Source organism: Kogia breviceps, chromosome 1, assembly GCF_026419965.1.
Source record: "Kogia breviceps isolate mKogBre1 chromosome 1, mKogBre1 haplotype 1, whole genome shotgun sequence".
Classification (NCBI taxonomy): Eukaryota; Metazoa; Chordata; class Mammalia; order Artiodactyla; family Physeteridae; genus Kogia; species Kogia breviceps.
Genome location: NC_081310.1, coordinates 173,421,575 through 173,447,351, shown reverse-complemented (window position 1 = coordinate 173,447,351; position 25,777 = coordinate 173,421,575). Strand labels below are relative to the sequence as shown.

Here is a 25,777-nt window from a genome sequence, read left to right as displayed (position 1 = left end):
GCTTCATCTCTTAGCTTCCTGACTACTCAGATCATAGTTTCACATTTAGGGGTGATTTGCTTTCTCAAACCCACCCTTTGAGAGACAGTGTTGTAAATAATATGGAGTTACTTAAAGTTCCTCTGCCTGTTTTTTTTATCTGTGTAGTGGAGAATGATAATGATAGGGTAGGGTAGATGTGAGGATTGAGATAATGCAGGAAAAGGTCTTTGAGTGAAGATTTTATTATCATCATCATTATTATAATGCCTAAACTACTGCCTTAGAATTCAAGGAACCCAACTGAATATTCTCTTAGATCTGAATCAGTGGCATTTTTAGAGTGGGGGACAGGGCATAGGTTCATTTGAGAAAGTCACATTTGGGTGGGTTCAGAGGAGAGGGTTCTGGCTGCTCTTGTTCACTCTGGCATTGATGGCAGTCTTCTTTCCTTTCAGCATGATGACCGTGAAGGTGAAGGCAGTGAGAAGTGGGTGAGCCGGGGCCGGGGCCGGGGAGCCTTTCCTCGGGGTCGGGGCCGGTTCATGTTCCGGAAATCCAGCACCAGCCCCAAATGGGCCCACGACAAGTTCAGTGGGGAGGAAGGGGAGATCGAAGACGACGAGAGTGGGACAGAGAATCGAGAAGAGAAGGACAATTTACAGCCTACAGCTGAGTAGAGGCCACCTTGATGGGAGCCCCTGCCCAAGGGAGAGAGGCGCTGGGAAGACGGCTGGTGAGGAGCTAAACAGAGGAGCCTCGAGAAGATTCTGAAAATCCCACCCCTACCCCGCACCAGCCATGCAGAACTCCTACTACAGCCGAAAGCATCCCTGGCGCTGTGTCCCGCTGGACAGAGGCAGCCGGCTGTGGGGCCTGGGGTTAGGCCCAGCTCTTGAGCAGAACACATCACGTTGGGCTTTAGCTGTGTGGTTCTCATTTGTTGCTGTGTGGGGTGGGGCTGGGGTAGGGAGGGCAGAGCGATGCTTGGATTTTGGTTTGTTTCCTATTAGAAACCAACAGTTTTATTCTTCATTTCATTTCATTTGGAGCTAAGAGGACTAATTTGATGATTTTCAATCTCTTCTCCCTTACCCTGATTTTAAAAGCCCCCCCCCCTTTTTTTTAGGCATATATAGTAACATTAGCAGAAAGATTTAATTTGGGCAACTTTGATTCTTAAAAGAGAAAACAAAGCATGTGAATAAACATTGAAGTGTTCACCTCAGTTTGGGACCAAACTGCTTGGATCTTTGTAAAAGTTGGTTTTGTATGTCGAGGAGGAGTTCAAGGCCTTTCTGACCACCTTGTGATCCCCTTTTCTGCGCAGCCATGTATCACATGGTGTTGTTCCTAACCACACCCCATGTGCGCACCTCCCCTCCCCCCCAATATTTTCTGATTTCTTCTGGGCTGGGCTTCCCCTTCTCCACCAGCAGCTCCAGTATCCCAAACTTTCTAGTCCTGCTGATCCTCTCAGCAACAGGGGTGGAAACTGGATGTGGCAGTTTCTGGTCTGTTTTCTAAGAAACTTCTGACTTCTATTATCTTTACAAATATAAGATGAGAAAATAATTTTTTCAATATTTTTTATTAATCTTTTTATAAAATGAAAAGAAACTCCTATGATCGATTAAGGAAGGTGGTTATGGCTGGGTGGTTTGTGGGGGTTTTTTGTTTTTTTCTTTTCTTTTTTCTTTTTTTAACCTTAAGCTTTAAGTTGAAACATTCTCAGATGTTTGGGGGGAAAACATCCTCTTAAAATGGGTCCTTGTGCTTGCCTTCTGGGGAGGCGGTCCTGAGCAGGTGAATCATATGGCATTTATGCATATGTTATATGCGGACTGCACCCACCTCTTCCCCCCACCCTCCAACCTTTGCCTCTTGGGTTGTTACGCTACTTTCCCCTTACTTTGCTACATTTCTATAGTTAAGTTGGTTTTACTTGAATGATTCATGTTTAGGGAAAAAAAAAATGAAAATACCCTTAAAATTTGTTTCAACTCCTCCTGCAAATAAAAAAATAAATGAAGTGGCAGATGTAAGTGGGTTCTGGTCATTGTCACCCTGAGTGTGTGTGTTGGGGGTGGTGGGTGTCTCCCATAGCAGCTTCAGGGAACCTGAAAAACCAGGTGTCTAGTGGGGCTGGGCCCAGACTGTTGCTCAGCTCCATCCTCTCCAGCCCTGGCATTCGGTTGTTCTAGGAGGACCTCAGCCAATCCTGCGTTGGGTAATAGCTCCTCTTTCCCTTTCCAGTGATTTTGCTTCATATCCTGTACCTTGGACACCCTAAGAGAACCAGATTTTTTCACTCTGGTGTCATAAGCAAGGACTTTGGCTTCCAAAGAGGTGGGGCAGGGGTCAAGGGGTATGGATAACAGGCTCGGCTTTTTTGTTTGTTTGTTTGAGGCTCACAGATTTTTTGAAAAATATCTTTTCATAAAGCTACTTAAGTCACTCCAGCTGCTGTTCAATGCAGCACAAAAGTGGGCTCCATACTGCAGTGAAGAGTCTCCATTAACCCGGGGTAGCAACAGATGAAGTGGTTGCAGGGCTCAGGCTCGGCTTTCTACGTTCTCCACTAAGCAGGAAGATGACCTGAAAGTTAGCCTAGCCCACGTGGGACTGGCACTAACCTTCAGCCTTTGCCAGCGTTGGCCTTGGCTGCAGGAGAGCAGGAGTCTTGAAAGCTCCTGAAGTTCCCTTCTTCCTGTCTTCTCCCTGGGAGAATCCAGGGATGTTTTCTGAAAGCAAACGAGGCTCCCTTGGCCTGAAGAAAGGGTTTTTGTGCTCTTCCTCTTCCCTTGAAGGGGGTCCAGGGAGGAATATGCCTCCCAGGGAAAGCAGCAATAGGTTTGTGCGCACAGAGCAACCCACCTGGTCCACCTAGGACCCGCCCGAGAGCGGTTGCTGACTGCTGGTATGTGCCTATTCCCACCTCCCCTGCAGCTAAAAGCTTGTCACCCTGGAGAGGGTAGGCCAGTAATGGTGGGTGGGAGTCTCAGGGCCAAGGCTGGGAGAAGGTGGGAAGGTGGCTAGACTGAAACTTAGGTGGCTAGGCAGACAAGATCATGTCGGGGAGCTGTGACCCCAGCACTGGCCAGAGATCCCAGAGTCCTCACTCCTGGTCTGGGGACCGAACCTGCCAAACTGGGCCGCCCCCTATCCCATACCCATTCCTTGCACCTGGAGCCCGACCTATCGGCTCGAGTCTCCGCCTCCTTGGCTTCACAATCTCGCTGCTTGTCCCACCCTACCTGGACCCAGTATCGGCTGCGAACGCGACTGCACCATCCACTGCACCATCCTTGCTCGGCTCCGGAAGGCGCCCGGAAGCCATGGGTATGTGCAGAGGGTTTGGGGTAGCTCTTCTATGCAACTGCGTGGAAATAGCCATGAAAGCCTACACCACCACCCCGCTCTCCAGCTGTCCACACGGGGCCTGGGACTCGCGCCATGGCCAGTCGGCCCTGAATGGGCTCTTCTGAGCCGCGTGCCCGCGCCATCCTCCGCCCGCAGAGGTGCTGGTCCTGGCCGGATACATGTAGCGCGCAGAAAGAGGACGAGCTGAGTCTGGCGCCCGGGGACGTGGTCTGGCAGGTGTGCAAGGGGCCCGCACGGGGCTGGCTGCGCGGAGAGCTGGGGGGCCGTTGTGGCCTCTTCCCCGAGTGCCTGGTGCAGGTGAGGCCGGGCCGGAGGTCGGGCGGGGGGTGGGGTGGCTCTCAGCGCGCGCCCCCGGGAGCTGAGAGCCCCCCTGCCCGTGCGCTCATTCGTAGGAGACCCCTGAGACTCCGCGGTTCGGGGGAGGCGCCGAGACCGCGCTGTGCGGGCCGCCGAGGTGAAAGCCAGGGCTGTGGGCGGGCGCGCGCAGCTCCCCCCTCCCCAGGTGCTCCAGATCGCCGAGACGGAAGCGGCTTTGGGCGGGACTGCGTGGCCTCTGTGCGGCCCGTGATTGGTTCTCGAGTACAATGCTCCGCCTTTGGGCGGGGCCTGGAGGTAACAAGGGGCGCTCGCGGCCCGCCCCTCTCCCAGCTCAGCGGACCGGAGCCCGAGGCTCCAGTGGCCTCACTCTCGTCCGACCCCAGGTCACCCCGTCGAATCTCCGGGACCCCAAAGATGGTGCAAAGTGAACTTCAGCTACAGCCCGGAGCAGGCGGACGAGTTGAAGCTGCAAACTGGGGAGATTGTAGAAGTGATAAAGGAGGTGAGGGGATGAGGTGATGAGAGGGTTTGGGGGGAGAAGATGGAGTACGTCTCCAGATGAGGGGACATGGGTGCAGTGAGGGTGTGGATGATGGGACTGATGAGGGGCACAGAAATGGGAAAGTGGGGGAGCAAGGGAGGAAATGGGTCATCGGGCAGAATCGGGAGAGGTGGGTGAACCAGGGTTTAAGATGCCTAGGGAGCCCCTTGGGGCAGAGCCAGATGCCCCTTCGTCCTCTCCCCTCCCCAGATTGAGGATGGCTGGTGGCTGGGGAAGAAGAACGGGCAGCTGTGAGCCTTCCCATCCAACTTTGTGGAGTTGCTGGACAGTGGGCCCCCAAGTGAGACCTGGACCCAGTGACCCCGTGACCCCGTGAACCCCTGTGACCAGACTGTACAATCTTCAGTGACCCTCCCCAGTGGCCTGAGCCTGTGATCCACACATCTTGCCCCATCACCCCTTTGACCTCTCCCATGACCTAAACTGAATTAGCACCCGCCCCTAACCTCACTATCCCCCACCAGGCCTTGGTAACCCAGACATGCCTTCAATCAACCTTGGTCCCCAGCGGCCTCCCAAGGTAAATTGGGTGGAGTGGGCAAAGAGGTGGTGAGTTCCTCTTGGCTGGGGGGGGGCGGGGGGGTTGGGGGGCTCAGCTTGTTCCTCCCCCTGCCCCCACTAGCTGAGCATCCTGACCTATGACAGCCCTCCAGACTACCTGCAGACAGGTGAGCACCCAGCCAAAGGGTCCTTCAAATACTCCCCCGAAGCCACTCTGACTTGGGGGGAGGGGGGACCCAGCTAGACTGATGGAGGAGGGAGCCGATGAATGGTTTGGGGAGGGGGTTTGGCTTCAGTGAACTGACCTCCCCTCAGTCTCCCACCCTGAGACCTACAGGGTCCTGTTTGACTACCATTCCGGGGCCCCAGAGGAGTTGGCGCTGCGGAGGGGGGATGATGTGAAAGTACTGAGGAAGGTGTGAAAGGCACAGGGACGGGGTTGCTGAGAAGAGTGGGCTTGGGGAGGGGAGGATCGTGGGGATCTGGCTTACCTCCCCATGGCATCTTGCTCTCCCAGACCACAGTGGATAAGGGCTGGTGGGAAAGAGAGTCTCAAGGCAGAAGAGGACTTTTCCCAGATAACTTTGTGCTCCCACCACCCCCAGTGAGTACGAAGCCAGGCACTCAGGTGGCAAGGGGCAGGCTACTCTGGACAAAGTTGGGGGTTGTGGCTCTCACGGGACACAGCTGGAGGGCCACCCACAAATGAGGGTGGACCTAGAAATGTGAGGGCTCATCTTCAGTTTCTGACACTTCTGCATAGATCAAGAAGCTGGTCCCATGGAAAGTGGTATCCTGGGAATCAGGTGGGTGCCTGGGAAGCCTGGGATTGGGGGGGTGATCTCTGGGAGATGATCCACCAGTCCAGTTGCTCATAAACACCCATAGTTTCCCAGTGGTCCAGTACACCCCCTTAGGAAGTACCTCCCCATGGGACTGGTAGGAATGTATGTGGTCAGTGTTAGGAATGTGTCACTTTGTGTGTGTTAGTATGTTCCTGTTCTCTCCAGAGAATGTGGCTGTCATTCTCATGAATGAATGTGTTTAGGTTTGTTTCATTTTGTAAGGAAATGTATGGATCAGTGTATCCGGGTCTTTGAGACTGTATTCATGTATCTATTAAGTGTGTCAGTGAATAGTTCTGTTTATGCATCACTGTATTCGTGGAATATGTCTTTAATTTATGTTTTAATGTAATATTTCACATAATCAAAAACTACATAATATATGTTTTAAAACTTAATAATGAGCGCCCATGGTCTGTCACCCAAACCCAAGAACTAGAAATTGCTAGTGGTTTGTGTGCTCCTCTCTTTCCCTTCTGTTACTTTCCCCACATCAAAGGTAACCCTAACCACTACCCTGAATTTTGAATAATTCCCTTGAGTTTTTAAATGTACTTAATTTTGGTATGTGCCTAAACAATGTATCACTTTATTTTTGTTTGTTTTTGAGGTCTATAAAAATGGCATCATATGTTTATGGTCTTCTGGGACTTGCTGTTTCCAATCAACATTATGTTTCTAAGATTCATCCATGTTGTGTGTAGATGCAGTTCATTTCTTTTTCTTTGCTGTATACTATTCCTTGTGGAATCGAACACAATTTATGTATGTGGTCTATTCCTGATGTTGGACATTTTCATTGTTTCTAGTTTTTATTTTCATTTTATGTTATTTTTTTTATTCATTTATTGTTGTTTGCTAAAGCCAAGTAGAAAATGGCAATACTAGATGTTTAATATGTTTTAAACACAAACATTTGATAAGACATCAAGTGAAAAATGTACATTTATAAAGCAGGAAACAGAAAATCTCCTTTATCTTTCCAATATTAACCAGTAGCCACTGCTGGCCCCAGATCTGCCTCAAGCCTTCAGTCCCCTGGGAGCTGCTCTCTGGTTATGGTGTGTGTTTTCAGGGACTTGCCCAGCCTCTGGCAGCAGGACTCCTGTTTCAGGAGCTGAGTAGTAAAGACAAGAGGGGCTAGGAGGGCTGTGATGAGGTTGCAAGGCTGGAACCAGAAGCAGCAGGGCTCTAGTATTTACTATTACAAATAGTGCTGCCATAAACACTATCATGTGTCTGTCTTCCGGTGTGCAGGTATAATGTTTCTCTAGGATATAGTCCTAGGAGTGGCACTGCTAGGGTGTAAGGTATGTAAATGTTCAGCTTTCATGAGGTCAAGTCACATTGGTTTCCAAAGGGATTGTACACTTTTACCACTCCACCATTGGTGTATAAGAGATCATACTGATCCAAATCCTCTTCAACACTTGGTATTACCAGATTTCATTATTTTCGTGAATCTAGCACAAAATAGCATCTCATTGTGGACTTCATTTGTATTTACCTGCTTAGTAATAATTGTTGAAGTTCTTTATATATTCTGAATTACATGTTATATATGTTATAGATACTTTCAGTTTGTGGCTTTTCTTCTTTTTTTATTTGTTTTTTCTGGTTTTTTTTTTGTGGTATGCGGACCTCTCACTGTTGTGGCCTCTCCCATTGCGGAGCACAGGCTCCGGACGCACAGGCTCAGCGGCCACGGCTCACGGGCCCAGCTGCTCCACGGCATGAGGGATCCTCCTGGACCGGGGCACGAACCTGTGTCCCCTGCATCGGCAGGCGGATTCTCAACCACCGCGCCACCAGGGAAGCCCTCTTTTTTTTAATGAGGTTTTTGATGAACAGGAGTTCTAAATTTAAAAAATTTTTTTGAAATATAGTTGATTTACAATATTATATTAGTTTCAGGCATACAACATAGTGATTCAAAATTTTTACAGCTTATACTCCATTTAAAGTTATTGCAAAATATTGGCTATATTCCCTGTGCTGTACAATAAATCCTTGTAGCTTTATTTATTTATATATCATTAAAATTAGATTCCACATATAAGTGATACCATATGATATTTGTCTTTCTCTGACTTACTTCATTTAGTGTGATAATCTCTAGGTCCACCCATGTTGCTGCAAATGGCATTATTTCATTCTTTTTTTATGGCTGAGTAATATTCCATTGTATATATGTACCACATCTTCTCTATCTGTTCCTCTGTCTATGGACATTTAGGTTGTCTCCATGTCCTGGCTATTGTAAATAGTGCTGCAGTGAACACTGGGGTGCAGGTATCTTTTCAAATTATGGTTTTCTCCAGATATATGCCCAGGAGTGGGATTGGTGGATTATATGGTAGTTCTATTTTTAGTTTTTTAAGGAACCTCCTTACTGTCCTCCATAGTGATTGTACCAATTTATATTCCCACCATGTAGCTTATTTATTTGTTTTTTTTTGCGGTACACGGGCCTCTCACTGTTGTGGCCTCTCCTGTTGAGGAGCACAGGCTCTGGACGCGCAGGCTCAGCGGCCGTGCCTCACGGGCCTAGCCACTCCACAGCATGTGGGATCTTCCTGGACCGGGGCATGAACCCATGTCCCCTGCATCGGCAGGCGGACTCTCAACCACTGTGCCACCAGGGACGCCCTGTTTGTTTATTTTTTAAAATTTATTTTTATGTGAGATCCCTGACCAGGGATTGAACCCAGGACCACGGCAGTGAAAAACACCAAGTCCTAACCACTGGACCGCCAGGGAATTCCCATTAACTATTTTATACAGAATAGTTTGTACCTTTTAATCCCCTACCCCTATCTTGCCCCACCCCATTCCCTCTCCCCAGAGGTAACCACTAGTTTGTTCTCTATGTCTATGAGTCTGTTTCTATTTTGTTATATTCATTTGTTTTGTTTTTTAGATTCTACATATAAGTGATAAGCACATGTAAGTGATAACATACAATATTTATCTAGGAGTTAACTTTAATGCAAATATATCAATCTTATCTTTAATAGTTAGCAGGTTTTTTCTTGTTTAATTAATTCTTCCTGCCCCAAATTCAAATTCAGTAAAACAGTCCATTTATATTTTCTTTAAAACTTTTAAAGTGTTGCTTTTCATTTTTAAATGCTTTTATCTATGCAGCATTGATTTTAATGAGTGATCTAATTATACTTTTTTCCATATGGACAGTCACTTGTTCTAGCACCATTTATTATTTCTGCATGTAGTTTTATTGTGTCATTTAAAAAATTAGATATCCTTTTTATTATTTATTACAGGACTATAGAAATGCACTGATTTTTGTATATTGATTTTATAGCCAGCCATGGTGCTGATAATTTCATTAATTCATCTGTAAATCCTTAATAGGTTTTCTATGAAGACAGTCATTTAATCTGTGAGTAATGACAGTTTGGCTCTCTCCTTTCCACATCTTATATCTTTTAATTTCATTTTCTTGTTTTACTCTAGTGGCTAGGATCGCAATACAATATTGCATAGAAATAGTGATGCTGAACATCATTACCATGTTCCTGATTTTAAATGGAATGCTTCAAACTTTTTCCCTTAACAATGATGTTGGCTTAGATCTTTTGTAGGTATATTTTTGTCTGGTTAAGGAAGGTCTTTCTGTTTCTTTTGCTTAGAATTTTTATCAAGAGTGGGTGTCGAATTTTCTCAAATTGTTTATATGAATCTTTTGAAATGATGATATGAGTTTTCTTCTTTAATCTGTCAATGTAATAAAGATATTTGTAGAATTTTCTAATATTAAGCCACCCTTGTATTCCTGGGATAAATTCAAATTGGTCATGGTTTATTACTTTTTCATATACTGTTGGGATACCTTCCCAGTTTCTTTTCTTTTCCTTCAGATTTTTGCATTTGTTTTTACTGTCCTCATCTGATTATCAGTATTATACTGGCCCCATGAATGAGTTAAGGAATATTTTTTTTTTTGTTTTTAAAATATCTTTTAGATCTTACATAAGACGGGAATCATCTTTCCTTGAAAGCTCGTAAAACTTGCCTGTACATTCATCTGGTCCTCTTTTCTTCCATTATGGGAAGATTTTAAACTACTTCAATTTCTTTATAGTTATAAGCAAGTCTGGCTTCTGGCTAAAATTCTTTCTTTCTTTCTTCCTTCCTCCCTGCCTCCCTCCCTCCCTTCTCTCCCTCTCTCCCTCTCTCTCTCTCTTTCCCTCTCTCTTTCTCCTTTTTTTAAAGTGCATAGTGTTTTTAATGTATATATATTTTTTAATTGGGGTATAGTTGTTTTACAATGTTGTGTTAGTTTCTACTGTACAGCAAAGTGAACTAGAGTTCCCTGTGCTATACAGCAGGTTCTCATTAGTTCCCTATTTTATACATATTAGTGTATATATGTTAATCCTAATCTCCCAATTCATCCCACCCTCTCCTTTCCCCCTTTGGTGTCCATACGTTTGTTCTCTATATCTGTGTCTTTCTCTGCCTTGCAAACTGGTTCATCTGTATCATTTTTCTAGATTCCACAAATATGCGTTAATATACAATATTTGTTTTTCTCTTTCTGACTTACTTCACTCTGTATGACGGTCTCTAGGTCCATCTACATCTCTACAAATGACCCAATTTCATTCCTTTTTATGGCTGAGTAATATTCCATTGTATATGTATGTACCATGTCTTCTTTATCCATTCATCTGTCAGTGGACATTGAGGTTGCTTCCACGAGCTGGCTATTGTAAATAGTGCTGCAATGAACATTGGGGTGCATGTGTGTCTTTTTGAATTATGGTTTTCTCTGGGTATATGCCCACTAGTGGGGTTGCTGGATCATATGGTAATTCTATTTTTAGTTTTTTACGGAACCTCCATACTGTTCTCCATAGTGGCTGTATCAATTTACATTCCCACCAACAGTGCAAGAGGGTTCCCTTTTCTCTACACCCTCTCCAGCATTTATTGTTTGTAGATTTTCTGATGATTCCCATTCTAACTGGTGTGAAGTGATACCTCATTGTAGTTTTGATTTGCATTTCTCTAATGATTAGTAATGTTGAGCAGCTTTTCATGTGCTTCTTGACCATCTGTATGTCTTCTTTGGAGAAATGTCTATTTAGGTCTTCCACCCATTTGATTGGGTTGTTTGTTTCTTTGATATTGAGCTGCATGAGCTGTTTGTATATTTTGGAGATTAATCCTTTGTCTGTTGATTCGTTTGCAAATATTTTCTCCCATTCTGAGGGTTGTCTTTTCATCTTGTTTATGGTTTTCTTTGCTGTGCAAAAGCTCTTAAGTTTCATTAGGTCCCATTTGTTTATTTTTGTTTTTATTTCCATTACTCTAGTAGATGGGTCAAAAAAGATCTTGCTGTGATTTACGTCCAAGAATGTTCTTCCTGGGCTTCCCTGGTGGCGCGGTGGTTGAGAGTCCGTCTGCCGATGCAGGGGACACGGTTTCGTGCCCCAGTTCAGGAAAGATCCCACATGCCGCGGAGTAGCTAGGCCCGTGAGCCATGGCCATTGAGCCTGGGCGTCCAGAGCCTGTGCTCCTCAGCGGGAGAGACCACAACAGTGAGAGGCCTGTGTACCGCCAAAAAAAAAAAGTGTTCTTCCTATGTTTTCCTCTAAGAGTTTTATAGTGTCCAGTCTTACATTTAGGTCTTTAATCCATTTTGAGTTTATTTTTGTGTATGGTGTTAGGGAGTGTTCTGATTTCATTCTTTTACTTGTAGTGGTCCAGTTTTCCCTGTATCACATCCCTTTCTTTCTTTTTCTTCCTTCCTTCCTTTCTTCCTTCCTTTCTTTCTTTCTTTCTTTCTTTCTTTCCACCCTCCCTCCCTCCCTCTCTCTCTCTTTCTTTTTCTCTTTCCCTTCCTCCCTTCCTCCCTCCCTTTCTCTCTCTCTCTCTTTCTTTCTCTCTCTCCTTCCTTCCCCCCCTTCCTTCCCTCCTTCCCCCCTTCCTTCCCTCCTTCCCCCTCTTCCTTCCCTCCTTCCCTTCTTCCCTCCCTCCCTCCTTCCCTTCCTTCCTTCCTTCCTTCCTGCCTGCCTGCCTTCCTGCCTTCCTGCCTTCTCCTGGCTTAAAACAACACAAATATCTCACATTTTTGGAACCTGGAAATCCAAAATCTAGATGTTGGCATGGCCATGTTCTCTGTGAAGGTTCTAGGGGAAGAATATTTCCTTGCTTCTTCTTAGCTTCTGGCAATCTTTGGCTTGTAGATGCATCACTCCATTCTCTGCCTCTGTCTTTACAAGGTCTTCTGCCCTCTGTGTCTGTGTCCAAATTTCCCTCTTCTAATAAGGATACCTAACCCAGTCACTGGGTTAGGGTCAACCCTAATCCAGTATGAGCTCCTCTTAACTTGATTACATCTGCAAAGACCTCTTTACAACTGCTCTTTAAAGGGCTTCACCTTGGAATTCAGAGGGAGAGGAAACCTCACACCTTAGGAGACTGGCACAAACAGCATTCTGTCTCCTGGTCCCTGGGTAACCATGGCTGGCCAAAAATCTCACTAAAATTCTTGAATCAGCTTTAGTGAGTTATATTTTTAAATTATCGATTTAATCGATGTTTTCTGACTATATAAAGTTGTTCATAATATTCTCTTATATATATATTTTTTAATTTATTTTATTTATTTATTTTTGGCTGCATTGGGTCTTTGTTGCTGCGTGCAGGCTTTCTCTAGTTGCGGTGAGCAGGGGTTACTCTTAATTGCACTGTGTGGGCTTCTCATTGCAGTGACTTCTCTTGTTGCAGAGCATGGGCTCTAGGTGGGTAGGCTCAGTAGTTGTGGCATGTGGGCTCAGTAGTTGTGGCTTGAGGGCTCTAGAGCGCAAGCTCAGTAGTTGTGGTGCATGGGCTTAGTTGCTCCACGGCATGTGGGATCTTCCCACACCAGGGCTCAAACGCGTGTCCCCTGCATTGGCAGGTGGATTCTTAACCACTGTGCCACCAGGGCAGTCCCCTCTTATAATCTTTTTAATCTCATTAGTATTTGCAGTTATAGTCCTTTTTCATTTCTAATATTTATTTTTTCCACTGTTTTTCCTTGTTTAATCTCTTGTTACTATATGCTTGTTCAATGTCTTGTTACTATATTCTTATTCAGTCTCTTGTTACTATATTCACACACTTAAAAAAAAACTTCTCTATTGTACCTTTTAAAAAAACTGTGATAAGGGATTTCCCTGGTGGTCCAGTGGTTAGGACTCTGCGCTCTCAATGCCAAGGGCCCAGGTTCAATCCCTGGTTGGGAAACTAAGATCCCCTAAGCTGCGGCACAGAAAAATAAAGAAAATTGTGGTAAAAAATATGTAAGATTTACCATCCTAACCATTTTTAAGTGTACAGTAGTGTTAACTATATGCACGTTGTTTTGCAAAATATCTTTACAAAGTACCTTTTTTTGTTTGTTTGTTTTTTGTGGTTTTTTTTTGTGGTACGCGGGCCTCTCACTGCTGTGGCCTCTCCCGTTGCGGAGCACAGGCTCCGGACACGCAGGCTCAGCAACCATGGCCCACGGGCCCAGCCACTCCACGGCATGTGGGATCTTCCCAGACTGGGGCACAAACCCATGTCCCCTGCATTGGCAGGTGGACTCTTAACCACTGCGCCACCAGGGAAGCCCCTTTTGTTTTTTCTTAATTTTTGAATTTCATTTTATTTATTTTTTTATACAGCAGGTTCTTATTAGTCATCAATTTTATACATATCAGTGTATACATGTCAATCCCAATTGCCCAATTCATCACACCACCATCCCCCCCCCGTGGCTTTCCCCACTTGATGTCCATACATTTGTTCTCTACATCTGTGTCTCAACTTCTGCCCTGCAAACCAGTTCATCTGTACCATTTTTCTAGGTTCCACATACATATGTTAATATACGATATTTGTTTTTCTCTTTCTGACTTACTTCACTCTGTATGACAGTCTCTAGGTCCATCTACGTCTCTACAAATGACCCAATTTCTTTCCTTTTTATGGCTGAGTAATATTCCATTGTATATATGTACCATGTCTTCTTTATCCATTCGTCTGTCAGTGGACATTGAGGTTGCTTCCACGAGCTGGCTATTGTAAATAGTGCTGCAATGAACATTGAAGTGCATGTGTGTCTTTTTGAATTATGGTTTTCTCTGGGTATATGCCCAGTAGTGGGATTGCTGGATCATATGGTAATTCTATTTTTAGTTTTTTACAGAACCTCCATACTGTTCTACATAGTGGCTGTATCAATTTACATTCCCACCAACAGTGCAAGAGGGTTGCCTTTTCTCCACAACCTCTCCAGCATTTGTTGTTTGTAGATTTTCTGATGATGCCCATTCTAACTGGTGTGAGGTGATACCTCATTGTAGTTTTGATTTGCATTTCTCTAATAATTAGTGATGTTGAGCAGCTTTTCATGTGCTTCTTGGCCATCTGTATGTCTTCTTTGGAGAAATGTCTATTTAAGTCTTCTGCCCATTTTTTTTTTTTGCGGTATACAGGCCTCTCACTGTTGTGGCCTCTCCCATTGTGGAGCACAGGCTCCGGATGCGCAGGCTCAGCGGCCATGGCTCACGGGCCCAGCCGCTCCACGGCATGTGGGATCTTCCCTGACCAGGGCACGAACCTGTGTCCCCTGCATCGGCAGGCGGACTCTCAACCACTGCGCCACCAGGGAAGCCCCCCATTTTTGGATTGGTTTGTTTGTTTCTTTAATATTGAGCTGCATGAGCTGTTTATATATTTTGGAGATTAATCCTTTGTTGATTCGTTTGCAAATATTTTCTCCCATTCTGAGGGTTGTCTTTTCATCTTGTTTTTCATTTCCTTTGTTGTGCAAAAGCTTTGAAGTTTCATTAGGTCCCATTTGTTTATTTTTGTTTTTATTTCCATTACTCTAGGAAGTAGATCAAAAAGATCTTACTGTGATTTATGTCAAAGAATGTTGTTCCTATGTTTTCCTCTAAGAGTTTTATAGTGTCCAGTCTTACATTTAGGTCTCTAATCCATTTTGAGTTTATTTTTGTGTATGGTGTTAGGGAATGTTCTAATTTCCTTCTTTTACATGTAGCTGTCCAGTTTTCCCAGCACCACTTATTGAAGAGACTGTCTTTTCTCCATTGTATATCCTTGCCTCGTTTGTCATAGATTACTTGACCATAGGTGCTTGCGTTTATCTCTGGGCTTTCTATGCTGTTCCATTGATCTATATCTCTGTTTTTGTGCCAGTACCATATTGTCTTGATTACTGTAGCTCTGTAGTACAGTCTGAAGTCAGGGAGTCTGATTCCTCCAGCTCCGTTTTTTCCCCTCAAGACTGCTTTGGCTATTCAGCGTCTTTTGTGTCTCCATACAAATTTTAAGACTTTTTGTTCTAGTTCCGTAAAAAATGCCATTGGTAAGTTGATAGGGATTGCATTGAATCTGTAGATTGCTTTGGGTAGTATAGTCATTTTCACAATATTGATTCTTTCAATCCAAGAACATGGTATATCTCTCCATCTGTTGGTATCATCTTTAATTTAATCAGTGTTAATATAATTAGTGTCTTATAGTTTTCTGCATTCAGGTCTTTTGTCTCCCTAGGTAGGTTTATTCCTAGGTATTTTATTCTTTTTGTTGCAGTGGTAAATGGGAGTGTTTCCTTAATTTCTCATTCAGATTTTTCATCATTAGTGTATAGGAATGCAAGAGATTTCTGTGCATTAATTTTGTATCCTGCTACTTTACCAAATTCATTGATTAGCTCTAGTAGTTTTCTAGTAGCATCTTTAGGATTCTCTGTGTATAGTATCATGTCATCTGCAAACAGTGACAGTTTTACTTCTTCTTTTCCAATTTGTATTCCTTTTATTTCTTTTTCTTCTCTGATTGTCATGGCTAGGACTTCCAAAACTGTGTTGAATAACAGTGTTGAGAGTGGACATGCTTGTCTTGTTTCTGGTCTTAGAGGAAATGCTTTCACTTTTTCACCATTGAGAATGATGTTTGCTGTGGGTTTGTCATATATGGCCTTTATTATGTTGGGGTATGTTCCCTCTGTGTCCACTTTCTGGAGAAGTTTGATCATAAATGGGTGTTGAATTTTGTCAGAAGCTTTTTCTGCATCTATTGAGATGATCATATGGCTTTTATTCTTCAATTTGTTAATATGGTGTATCACATTGATTGATTTGCATACATTGAAGAATCCTTGCATCCCTGGGATAAATCCCACTTAATCATGGTGTTTGATCCTTTTAATGTGTTGTTGGATTCTGTTTGCTAGTATTTTGTTGAGGATTTTTGCATCTATATTCATCAGTGATATTGGTCTGTAATTTTTTTTGTAGTATCTTTGTCTGGTTTTGGTATCAGTGTGATGGGGGCCTCATAGAATGAGTTTGGGAGTGTTCCTTCCTCTGCAATTTTTTTAGAAGAGTTCGAGAAGGGTGGGTGTTAGCTCTTCTCTAAATGTTTGGTAGAATTCACCTGTGAAGCCATCTAGTCCTGGACTTTTCTTTGTTGGAAGATTTTTATTCACACTTTCAATTTCATTACTTGTGATTGGTCTGTTCATATTTTCTATTTCTTCCTGGTTCAGTCTTGGAAGGTTATACATTTCTAAGAATTTGGCCAGGGGCTTCCCTGGTGGTGCAGTGGTTGAGAGCCCGCCTGCCAATGCAGGGGACATGGGTTCGTGCCCTGGTCCGGGAAGATCCCACATGCCGCGGAGTGGCTGGGCCCGTGAGCTATGGCCGCTGAGCCTGCGTGCCCGGAGTCTGTGCTCCGCAACGGGAGAGGCCACAACGGTGAGAGGCCCGCGTACCGCAAAAAAAAATAAATAAATAAAAATAAAGAATTTGGCCATTTCTTCCAGGTTGTCCATTTTATTGGCATAGAGTTGCTTGTAGTAGTCTCTTAGGATGCTTTGTATTTCTGTGGTGTCTGTTGTAGCTTCTCCTTTTTCATTTCTAATTTTATTGATTTGAGTTATCTCCCTCTTTTTCTTGATGAGTCTGGCTAATGGCCTATCAATTTTGTTTATCTTCTCAAAGAACCAGTTTTTAGTTTTATTGATGTTTGCTATTGTTTTCTTTGTTTCTATTTCATTTATTTCTGCTCTGATCTTTATGATTTGTTTCCTTCTGCTAACTTGGGTTTTGTTTGTTCTTCTTTCTCTAGTTCCTTTAGGTGTAAGGTTAGATTGTTTATTTGAGATTTTTCTTGTTTCTTCAGGTAGGCTTTTTTTTTTTTTTTTTTTTTTTGCGGTACGTGGGCCTCTCACTGCTGTGGCCTCTCCCGCCGCGGAGCACAGGCTCCGGACGCGCAGGCTCAGTGGCCACGGCTCACGGGCCCAGCCGCTCCGCGGTACGCGGGATCCTCCCAGACCGGGGCACGAACCCGCATCCCCTGCATTGGCAAGCGGACTCTCAACCACTGCGCCACCAGGGAAGCCCATTGAGGTAGGCTTTTATAGCTATAAACTTCCCTCTTAGAACTGCTTTTGCTGCATCCCATAGGTTTTGGATCGTCATGTTTTCATTGTGATTTGTCTCTAGGTATTTTTTGATTTCCTCTTTAATTTCTTCAGTGATCTCTTGGTTATTTAGTAACGTATTGTTTAGCCTCCATGTTTTTGTATTTTATATGGTTGTTTTTTAAAAAAAATTATTTATTTTATTTATGGCTGCGTTGGGTCTTCATTGCTGCACACAGGCTTTCTCTAGTTGCAGCAAGCGGGCTTCTCATTGTGATGGCTTCTCTAGTTGTGGAGCATGGGCTCTAGGTGCACAGGCTTCAGTAGTTGCGGTGTGCAGGCTCAGTAGTTGTGGCGCACGGGCTTAGTTGCTCTGCGGCATGTGAGATCTTCCCAGACCAGGGGTTGAACCCATGTCCCCTGCATTGGCAGGTGGATTCTCAACCACTGAGCCACCAGGGAAGCCCTATGTTTTTTTTCCTTGTAATTCATTTCTAATGTCATAGCGTTGTGGTCAGAAAAGATGCTTGATATGATTTCAATTTTCTTAAATTTACTGAGGCTTGATTTGTGACCCAAGATGTGATCTATCCTGGAGAATGTTCCGTGCGCACTTGAAAAGAAAGTGTAGTCTGCTGTTTTTGGATGGTATGTCCTATAAATATCAATTAAATCTATCTGGTCTATTGTGTCATTTAAATCTTCTGTTTCCTTATTTGTTTTCATTTTGGATGATCTGTCCATTGGTGTAAGTGAGGTGTTAAAGTCCCCCACTATTATTGTGTACTGTTGATTTCCTCTTTTATAGCTGTTAGCAGTTGCCTTATGTATTGAGGTGCTCCTATGTTGGGTGCATATATATTTATAAGTGTTATATATTCTTCTTGGATTGATCCATTGATCATTATGTAGTGTCCTTCCTTGTCTCTTGTAACATTCTTTATTTTAAAGTCTATTTTATCTGATATGAGTATTGCTCCTTCAGCTTTCTTTTGACTTCCATTTGCATGGGATATCTTTTTCCATCCCCTCACTTTCATTCTGTATGTGTCCCTAGGTCTGAAGTGGGTCTCTTGTAGACAGCATATATATGGGTCTTGTTTTTGTATCCATTCAGCAAGCCTGTGTCTTTTGGTTGGCGCATTTAATCCATTCACGTGTAAGGTAATTATCAATATGTATGTTCCTATGACCATTTTCTTAATTATTTTGGGTTTGTTTTTGTAGGTCCTTTTCTTCTCTTGTGTTTCCCACTTAGAGAAGTTCCTTTAGCATTTGTTGTAGAGCTGGTTTGGTGTTGCTGAATTCTCTTAGCTTTTGTTTGTCTGTAAAGCTTTTGATTTCTCCATCAAATCTGAACGAGATCCTTGCAGGGTAGAGTAATCTTGGTTGTAGGTTCTTCCCTTTCATCACTTTAAGTATATCATGCCACTCCCTTCTGGCTTGTAGAGTTTCTGCTGAGAAATCAATTGTTAACCTTATGGGAGTTCCCTTTTATGTTATTTGTCGTTTTTTCCCTTGCTGCTTTCAATAATTTTTCTTTGTCTTTAATTTTTGCCAATTTGATTACCATGTGTCTTGGTGTGTTTCTCCTTGGGTTTCTCCTGTATGGGACTTGCTGCACTTCCTGGACTTGGGTGGCTATTTCCTTTCCCATGTTAGGGAAGTTTTCAACTATAATCTCTTCAAATATTTTCTTGGGTCCTTTCTCTCTCTCTTCTCCTTCTGGGACCCCTATAATGCGAATGTTGTTGTGTTTAATGTTGTCCCAGAGGTCTCTTAAGCTTTCTTCATTTCTTTTCATTCTTCTTTCTTTATCTGTGAATTCCACCATTCTGTCTTCCAGGTCACTTATCCATTCTTCTGCCTCAGTTATTCTGCTATTGATTCCTTCTAATGTCGTTTTCATTTCAGTTATTGTATTGTTCATCTCTGTTTGTTTGTTCTTTAATTCTTCTAGGTCTTTGTTAAACATTTCTTGCATCTTCTCGATCTTTGCCTCCATTCTTTTTCCTGGATCATCTTCACTATCATTATTCTGAATTCTTTTTCTGGAAGGTTGCCTATCTCCACTTAATTTAGTTGTTTTTATGGGGTTTTATCTTGTTCCTTCATCTGGTATATAGCCCTCTGCCTTTTCATCTTGTCTATCTTTCTGTGAATGTGGTTTTTGTTCCACAGGCTGCAGGATTGTATCTTCTTGCTTCTGCTGTCTGCCCTCTCACCTTTGTTTTTTTACTCTAGTTTGTCAGTCTTTTTCTTTGGTGATAAATTGATGAGTTTCAACTATATTAATCATAATTATTTTACAATATTTTTTGGGAGTATATTTATTTATTTATTTATGGCTGTGTTGGGTGTTCGTTGATGTGCGCAGGCTTTCTCTAGTTGCAGCGAGTGGGGGCTACTCTTTGTTGCAGTGTTCAGGCTTCTCATTGTGGTGGCTTCTCCTGTTGCAGAGAAGGGGCTCCAGGCACACAGGCTTCAGCAGCTGTGGCTCGCAGGCTCTGCAGTTGTGGCGCACGGGCTCAGTTGCTCCGCGGCATGTGGGATCCTCCCGGACCAGGGCTTGAACCCGTGTCCCCTGCATTGGCAGGTGGCTTCCTAACCACTGCACCATCAGGGAAGCCCCTACAATATTTTTAATGTTTATTTTCTCCTTTTTTTCTTATTTCACTTTTTTCATTAATTTAGATCTAGTACACTTTATTATTATTATTTTGGTGGTTGCTTTTGAAATTTACCATGTATATTTAACTTTACAAGTCTAAATTCAAAGTCTTAACCTTTCTCCTGAGCAAAATCTCCAACTATTATTTTTGAATTATTTCTCCTTTCAGTTCTGTCAGTGTTTGCTTTATATATTTTGAGGCTTTGTTGTTAGGCACATGTACATTTGTCATTGCTATCTCTTCCTGATGTACTTACCTGTTTATCATTATAACCTCTCCCTCTTTGTCTTTAGTAATTTTTCCCATCTTGAAGTTTGTTTTGTCTGATATTAATATATGGTTATTATTATAGTTACTATTTATGTGATATATCTTTCTCCAATCTTATACTGTCAACCTATTTGTGTCTTTGAATCTATTGTTTACAGTATATAGCTGGATCTTGCTTTTTTAATTCAGTCTGACAATCTCTGCCTTTTATTGGGGTGTTTAGGTTAAGAGTTAGCAAATTATGGTCTGTGGGCCAAATCTGTCCTGCCACCTTTTTTGGGGAATGGAGTTTAACAGCTTTATTGAGATATATCGACATACCATACAATTCACTCATTTAAATGTACAATTCGTTGGTGTTTAATAGAGTCATAGTAGTGCAACACCACCACAATCAATTTTAGAATGTTTTCGTCACCCACTGTACTCTTTAGCCATTACCCCACCAGTCTCCCCATTCTCCCCTCCTCATCCCAAGACAACCACTAATCTTTTGTGTCTTGATAGATCTGCCTACATTTCATATACATGATATCATACAATATATGGTCTTCTCAATGGGCTTCTATCACGTCGAATAATGTTTTCAAGGTTTATCCATTTTGTAGTATGTGTTGTACTTCATTCCTTTTTATTGCCCAGTAATATTCTATTGTATCACTTTTTCCATTCATTTGTTGATGGATATTTGGATTGTTTCTACTTTTTGGCTATGAACTTTATTAGTGTATAGGATTTTATGTGGACGTGTTTCCATTTCTCTTGGGTATATACCTATGAAAGGATTTGCTAGGTGATATGATAACTCTGGTTTAACTTTGGGAAGAACTGGCAGACTATTTTCCAAAGTGGCTGCACCATTTTATATTCCCACCAACAGTGTATGAGGGCTCCAGTTTCTCCACATTCACACCAGTACTTGTTATTATCTGTCTTTTGCTTGTAACCATCCTAGTGGGTATGAAATGCTATCTCATTGTGGTTTTGCTTTGCATTTCTTTGACAGCTAATGATGTTGAAAAAATCTGTCTGAGGCCTTTGCCCATTTTTATATTGGGTTGACTTTTTACTGTTGAGTTGTTGGAGTTCTTTATATTTTCTAGATAAAAGGCCCTTATCATATATATGATTTGCAAATATTTTTCCCCATTCTTTGGGCTGTCTTTTCACTTTCTTGATGGTGTCCTTTGTGCGCAAAAGTTTAAAATTTTGATGAAGTCCCACTGACCTATTTTTTTCTTTGGCTGCTTGTGCTTTTGGTGTCATATCAATGAAACCAATGCCAAATCCAAGCTTGCACCCCATATTGATTGAGTTCTCTTCAACCATGGCAGTAAAGCTGCTCATCCTCCACCTATCCCACCCTGCAGAACGTCCACATGGACCGAGGCAGTAGGGGTGGGGAAGGAATGGGAGCAGGCAAGAACACCGTCAAGCACAAGTGCTTCTCCAATTATATTATGTCTTTGGTCAGTATCCAAGCACTGAAATGGTTGTTTTGCCATTTTTATCCAGCTTTATAGTTGCTGTGTGGAGAGAGTATTTAACCACCACCTACCTCACTCGGCCATAGTCAAACCCTGCTTCTATTACCTCTTCCTTTGAACACTGCTTTCAAATTTTCACTCCTTGTCTCATTCTACTTCTAGCTTACTAATTCTCTCTCTAGATTTTAATCTAGGTTTAATCTGCTGTTTAACCTACACATTGCATTTTATTACATATATGCTATTTATCGTCTCTAGTAGTACAGAATTCTTTTTTTTTTCCCTGCAAAATCTTCCTGTTTATTCCTAATGGTCCTTTTGTTGCATGCTCATCCTTTATTCCTTCAAATATACTATATGTAGCTATGCTGTGTTCTTTTCCTGACACTTCCAGTATCTGCTGTGTGTTGCGTCTGCTGACTCCTGCTCTCACTGGCCTGCCCTCTCGTGTGTTTTAGGATCTTTGTGTATGATCTCAGTGTGGGGGAGCTCTGTACGCCTCTGTAGGGGAAAACTTCTTCCAGCGAGGACTCGCTTTTACTTCTGCCAGTAGCCAGAGGGCACCAAGCACCGGAGACCACTTCAGCCCTCCGGACGAAGGTGGTGCAAGACTCTCGCTGCTGTCTGGCTACCGAGCTGTTGGCCTGCGATGAGCCAAAGGAGCAGAACATGGGGCACTTGCTCCTCATCACTGGCCCCAGGCTCTGTAGCCACAAAGTCGTGCTGCTTCTCACTTCCTTTCTGGCCCCAGTTCCTCCCTTGTTTGTGGGCTTCTCCTATCTCTTTTATGTCCAACAGTGCCTTAAAATTGTATTCTAAGCAGGATATAATTGCTCTCTAGTGCACCTAATCAGCCACACTACAAGAAGTAGGAGTCAGAGTTAACATTTACTGAGCTTTGACTATATGGCAGACACTAAGCACCCTCACATGGATTAAGTCACTCAAACCTCAAAACGCTACAGGATGTGTATTCTTGTTATCCATGTTTTATGGATGAGGACATGGGGGCACAGGAAGGTTAAATTACCAACCAAGTTCTCACACAACTGGCGAGTAATAGAGCAGGAATTCCAGGTCTGCTGTCTGGCTATAGGATCCATGCTCTCACCCACTGCGACCCACAGTCAGGGGATTTTGTTTGTATCTATGTGTGATATTGTGCGTGTAAGTCAATTTCAGCACGTGTGCACGTGCCAGAGTAGCTGTTCCTGTGTCCGTGGATATGAATGTCACTTGTGTGACTGCCTTCAGATGCTCACTCTGATGTCACCTTCTCAGTGTGGCCTTCTCAGGACCATCTCACTTAAAATCATACACTCCCCTGCTTATTCTTCCTCTGTACTACTAATACATCTCTAACACACTACATAGTTTACTCCTTTTGTTTATGTCTGCTTCCCCAGTAGAACATGAGCTCATTCTGGCTGCTGTGGGGAGGGCACACCATAGGCAGGGTGGGTGCAGCCCAAGCCCAGGTTGGAGGCTGCTGCGACAGTCCTATTGAAGATGGTGTGACTCAGTCTAGAGCGCTTAGTGGTGGAGGTGGGGGTGAGTGGTTGCATTCAGGATGTGTTTAGAGCAGACAGGACTTACTGATGGTTTGCATGTGCAGCATACGGGAATAAAGGCGTCAAGGAGGACTCCTCACTTTGTCGTCTGAGTGAGTGGGCGAGATGGGGCGCAGTGGGAAAGGGGCAGATTCTGAGGGCAAGGAGGTTGGGAAGCAAGAGTTTAGTTCTGGCTATGGTAAGCGCGTGATGCTAAGTTAAGTGGAAATATTGAGAGGGCTGTCGGGTATGAGTCTGGAGTTCGGGGAAGAGGAAGGGGCTAGAGATGAAAATTTAGGAGTTGTTGGCTTATGGATGAGAATAAAACCCATAAGACTGGGTGAGATCTCTTAGGGAGGAGATGTGATAGAGAAGACAGAGAGAGGAGTGTGGACTGGAAGGGGGAAGGAAGGAGAAGAGTCTGAACCAGCCATGGGTACTAAGCCGAGTACAAGTCTTTGAAAAGCACGGATTAAAAACTAGCAGGGGGCTTCCCTGGTGGCGCAGTGGTTGAGAGTCCGCCTGCCGATGCAGGGGACACGGGTTCGTGCCCCGGTCCGGGAAGATCCCACATGCCGTGGAGCGGCTGGGCCCGTGAGCCATGGCCGCTGAGCCTGCGCATCTGGAGCCTGTGCTCCGCAACGGGAGAGGCCACAACAGTGAGAGGCCCGTGTAACGCAAAAAAAAAGAGAGAAAAACTAGCAGGATTTGGAGCCATCTCCTCACGAAGCCTTCCCTGACAATGCTTTTGGGGTGCTCCCATGGTCAATGTCCCCAGAGCTCCCAGGAGGCAGAGTCAAATATAATTCATCTCCTGTCACTAGTCCCCTGTGCACAGCACAGGGGCTCTTAGATGAATGGGTGAGTGAACTAATGCCCCACTCCCCTCTCCCCTGCCAGCTCCTATTAAGGAACCCCAAAAGATGATACCCAGAACAGCCCTCCCTACGGTCAAGAAGCTGGTGACAGCCCCGACTGGGCCAAGCAAAGCCAAGTAAGGAGCAGGGTGGCGGAGGGGGAAAGAGGAGGGTACAGAAGAAATGCTGCTCTCTGCCCCCATCCCCGGTTCTGATGGGGACATGTTTCAGGCCATCTTGGACACCCGGTGGAGACGGTCTGAAGCGCCCTTCCCGAAACTCCAGTAAGTGTCGATGCCTCCCTGCAGTGCGGTGAGGCCTGGGGTGTTGTGCTGAGGGACAGAGATGGGGAGAGGCTTGGGGTCCAAGTAGGCCCGGGCCCCTGAGGGTCTGCACTCACAGGCTCCAGCAGCAGTTTCCTCAGTGGGTGTCCAGGCCAGAGTCGCAGAAAGCGAGCCAAAACCCAGGCTTCACAGCAACACTCTGCAGCCAGTCAGGCGAGAGGCCCAAGACTTGGGAGAGTGGGGATCTTGGGCAGAGTCTGGTTCTCAGGGGTGTGGTGTGAAGGATCCCAGGCCAAGGGGGACCAGACTCAAACTGTCAAGGTACTCAGACCTCGGCTGAGACCTCACCCCCATCACCACAGGGCGAAGAGCAGAGCAGCCTAACAAAGGCCCTGGGGGCTGCTCGTGTGAATAAAACCCCAACTCTGCACAAGACCCCCAGCCTAGAGAAGACCCCATCTCCGGATAAGGCCGGCAGCCCAGAGAAGACCTCATCTCTGGACAATGCCCGCAGCCCAGAGAAGACCTTGTCTCCAGATAAGGCCCCCACTCCAGAGGAATCCCTAACTCCAGATAAGGTCCCTATCCTAGAGGAGACCCCAACTCTGGAGGACAAAGCCCCCAGACCAGACAGGGTCTTTTCTGTGCATGAGGCCCCAGTCCCAGAAGTCCCACCTGGTCCAAAGATGGCCCCTCCTGGGGACGAGGCCCACACCCTAGGAAAGGTCTTGACCACCAAACAGGTGCTCTCTGAAGAGGCCTCCACCTGAGACAACACTCAGTTCTATCACTTCTCTCTGGAGGAAGCCCTGCTAAAGGCCAGGTCTCTTGAGGCCAGTGAGGCTCAATCCCAAGAGGAGGTTCACATGCCAGAGGGGCACCCCCTCTGCATGGTGAAACGTCCCCTGGATAAGAGGGACAGCTCCCCTCTCCAGTCCGAGTCCAAGTCCAAGTCAGGGTCCATGGCTGCCCTTGAGAAGGCCTACCCCCAGGAAGAGGCTACCACTCTCCTGGAGGAGGCACCAGCGAAGGATGAGGCTACCCCCAAAGAGGAGGTGTCCCCCCGAAGAGGTATTCCCTGCTCAGAAGAATCCACATCCTATCGTGCTGACTCCAGAGCCCCAAATGACTCCCACCCTCCACTCCTTGGTCCCGCAAAATCTCACAGATAGCAAAAGTGACAGAGACGACATGGTGAGGATAAAGGACGAGGTGGAGGCTTTAAGGAGGTCGCTGGAGCTGACTGACATCTGGGAGGAGCTGAAGAGCGAGAGGGAGAAGCGCGTGTTGCTGGAGGTGGGTGGGGTGCGGGTCCCCGGCGGGGCGGGGGTGGGGTGGGGGTGGGCGGCTGGCACTCCCCTGACACCCTCTCTCCACTAGGTCCAGATGACGCAGAGGACCCAAGAGTCCCGGAACCTGGGCTCTATCCAGGCGCAGACGCAGACACACTGAGGGTGGGCCCGGGAGGGACTACAGCGGGACCTGGAGCGAAGTCGGGCTCCGGCCACCCACGTCCTTGCACACGATTTTGGGAAACGCAAGGAAGTAAACTCTGCCGTGTACGCGTGCCACGCCTCCCTGGTCAGTGCAGGGCGGGGTCTGCGCGGCGGGGCGGG

At 44.9% G+C, this 25,777-nt stretch overlaps 2 protein-coding genes across 6 annotated transcripts in view; both read left to right on the top strand.

The window, feature by feature from the left end:
• Positions 1 to 2,024, top strand: part of THRAP3 (thyroid hormone receptor associated protein 3) — a 72,246-nt gene extending 70,222 nt beyond the window's left edge. For all 5 annotated transcript variants that reach the window (XM_059046851.2, XM_059046863.2, XM_067011426.1 and 2 more), the window contains one exon: positions 438 to 2,024. In XM_059046851.2, the coding sequence (XP_058902834.1) occupies positions 438 to 659 (222 nt within the window). In that variant the 3' untranslated portion in view covers positions 660 to 2,024. The remainder of the gene's footprint in view (positions 1 to 437) is intronic.
• A 1,293-nt stretch (positions 2,025 to 3,317) lies between these two features.
• Positions 3,318 to 25,726, top strand: SH3D21 (SH3 domain containing 21). The gene is given in 14 exon segments (XM_067025942.1): positions 3,318 to 3,321; positions 3,499 to 3,524; positions 3,526 to 3,665; positions 3,759 to 3,985; positions 4,065 to 4,183; positions 4,433 to 4,523; positions 4,708 to 4,763; positions 4,866 to 4,911; positions 23,921 to 24,014; positions 24,109 to 24,161; positions 24,280 to 24,374; positions 24,524 to 25,222; positions 25,224 to 25,457; positions 25,542 to 25,726. Coding segments are annotated over 14 exon segments (1,956 nt in total). The 3' UTR covers positions 25,614 to 25,726.
• Positions 25,727 to 25,777: the final 51 nt, after the last annotated feature.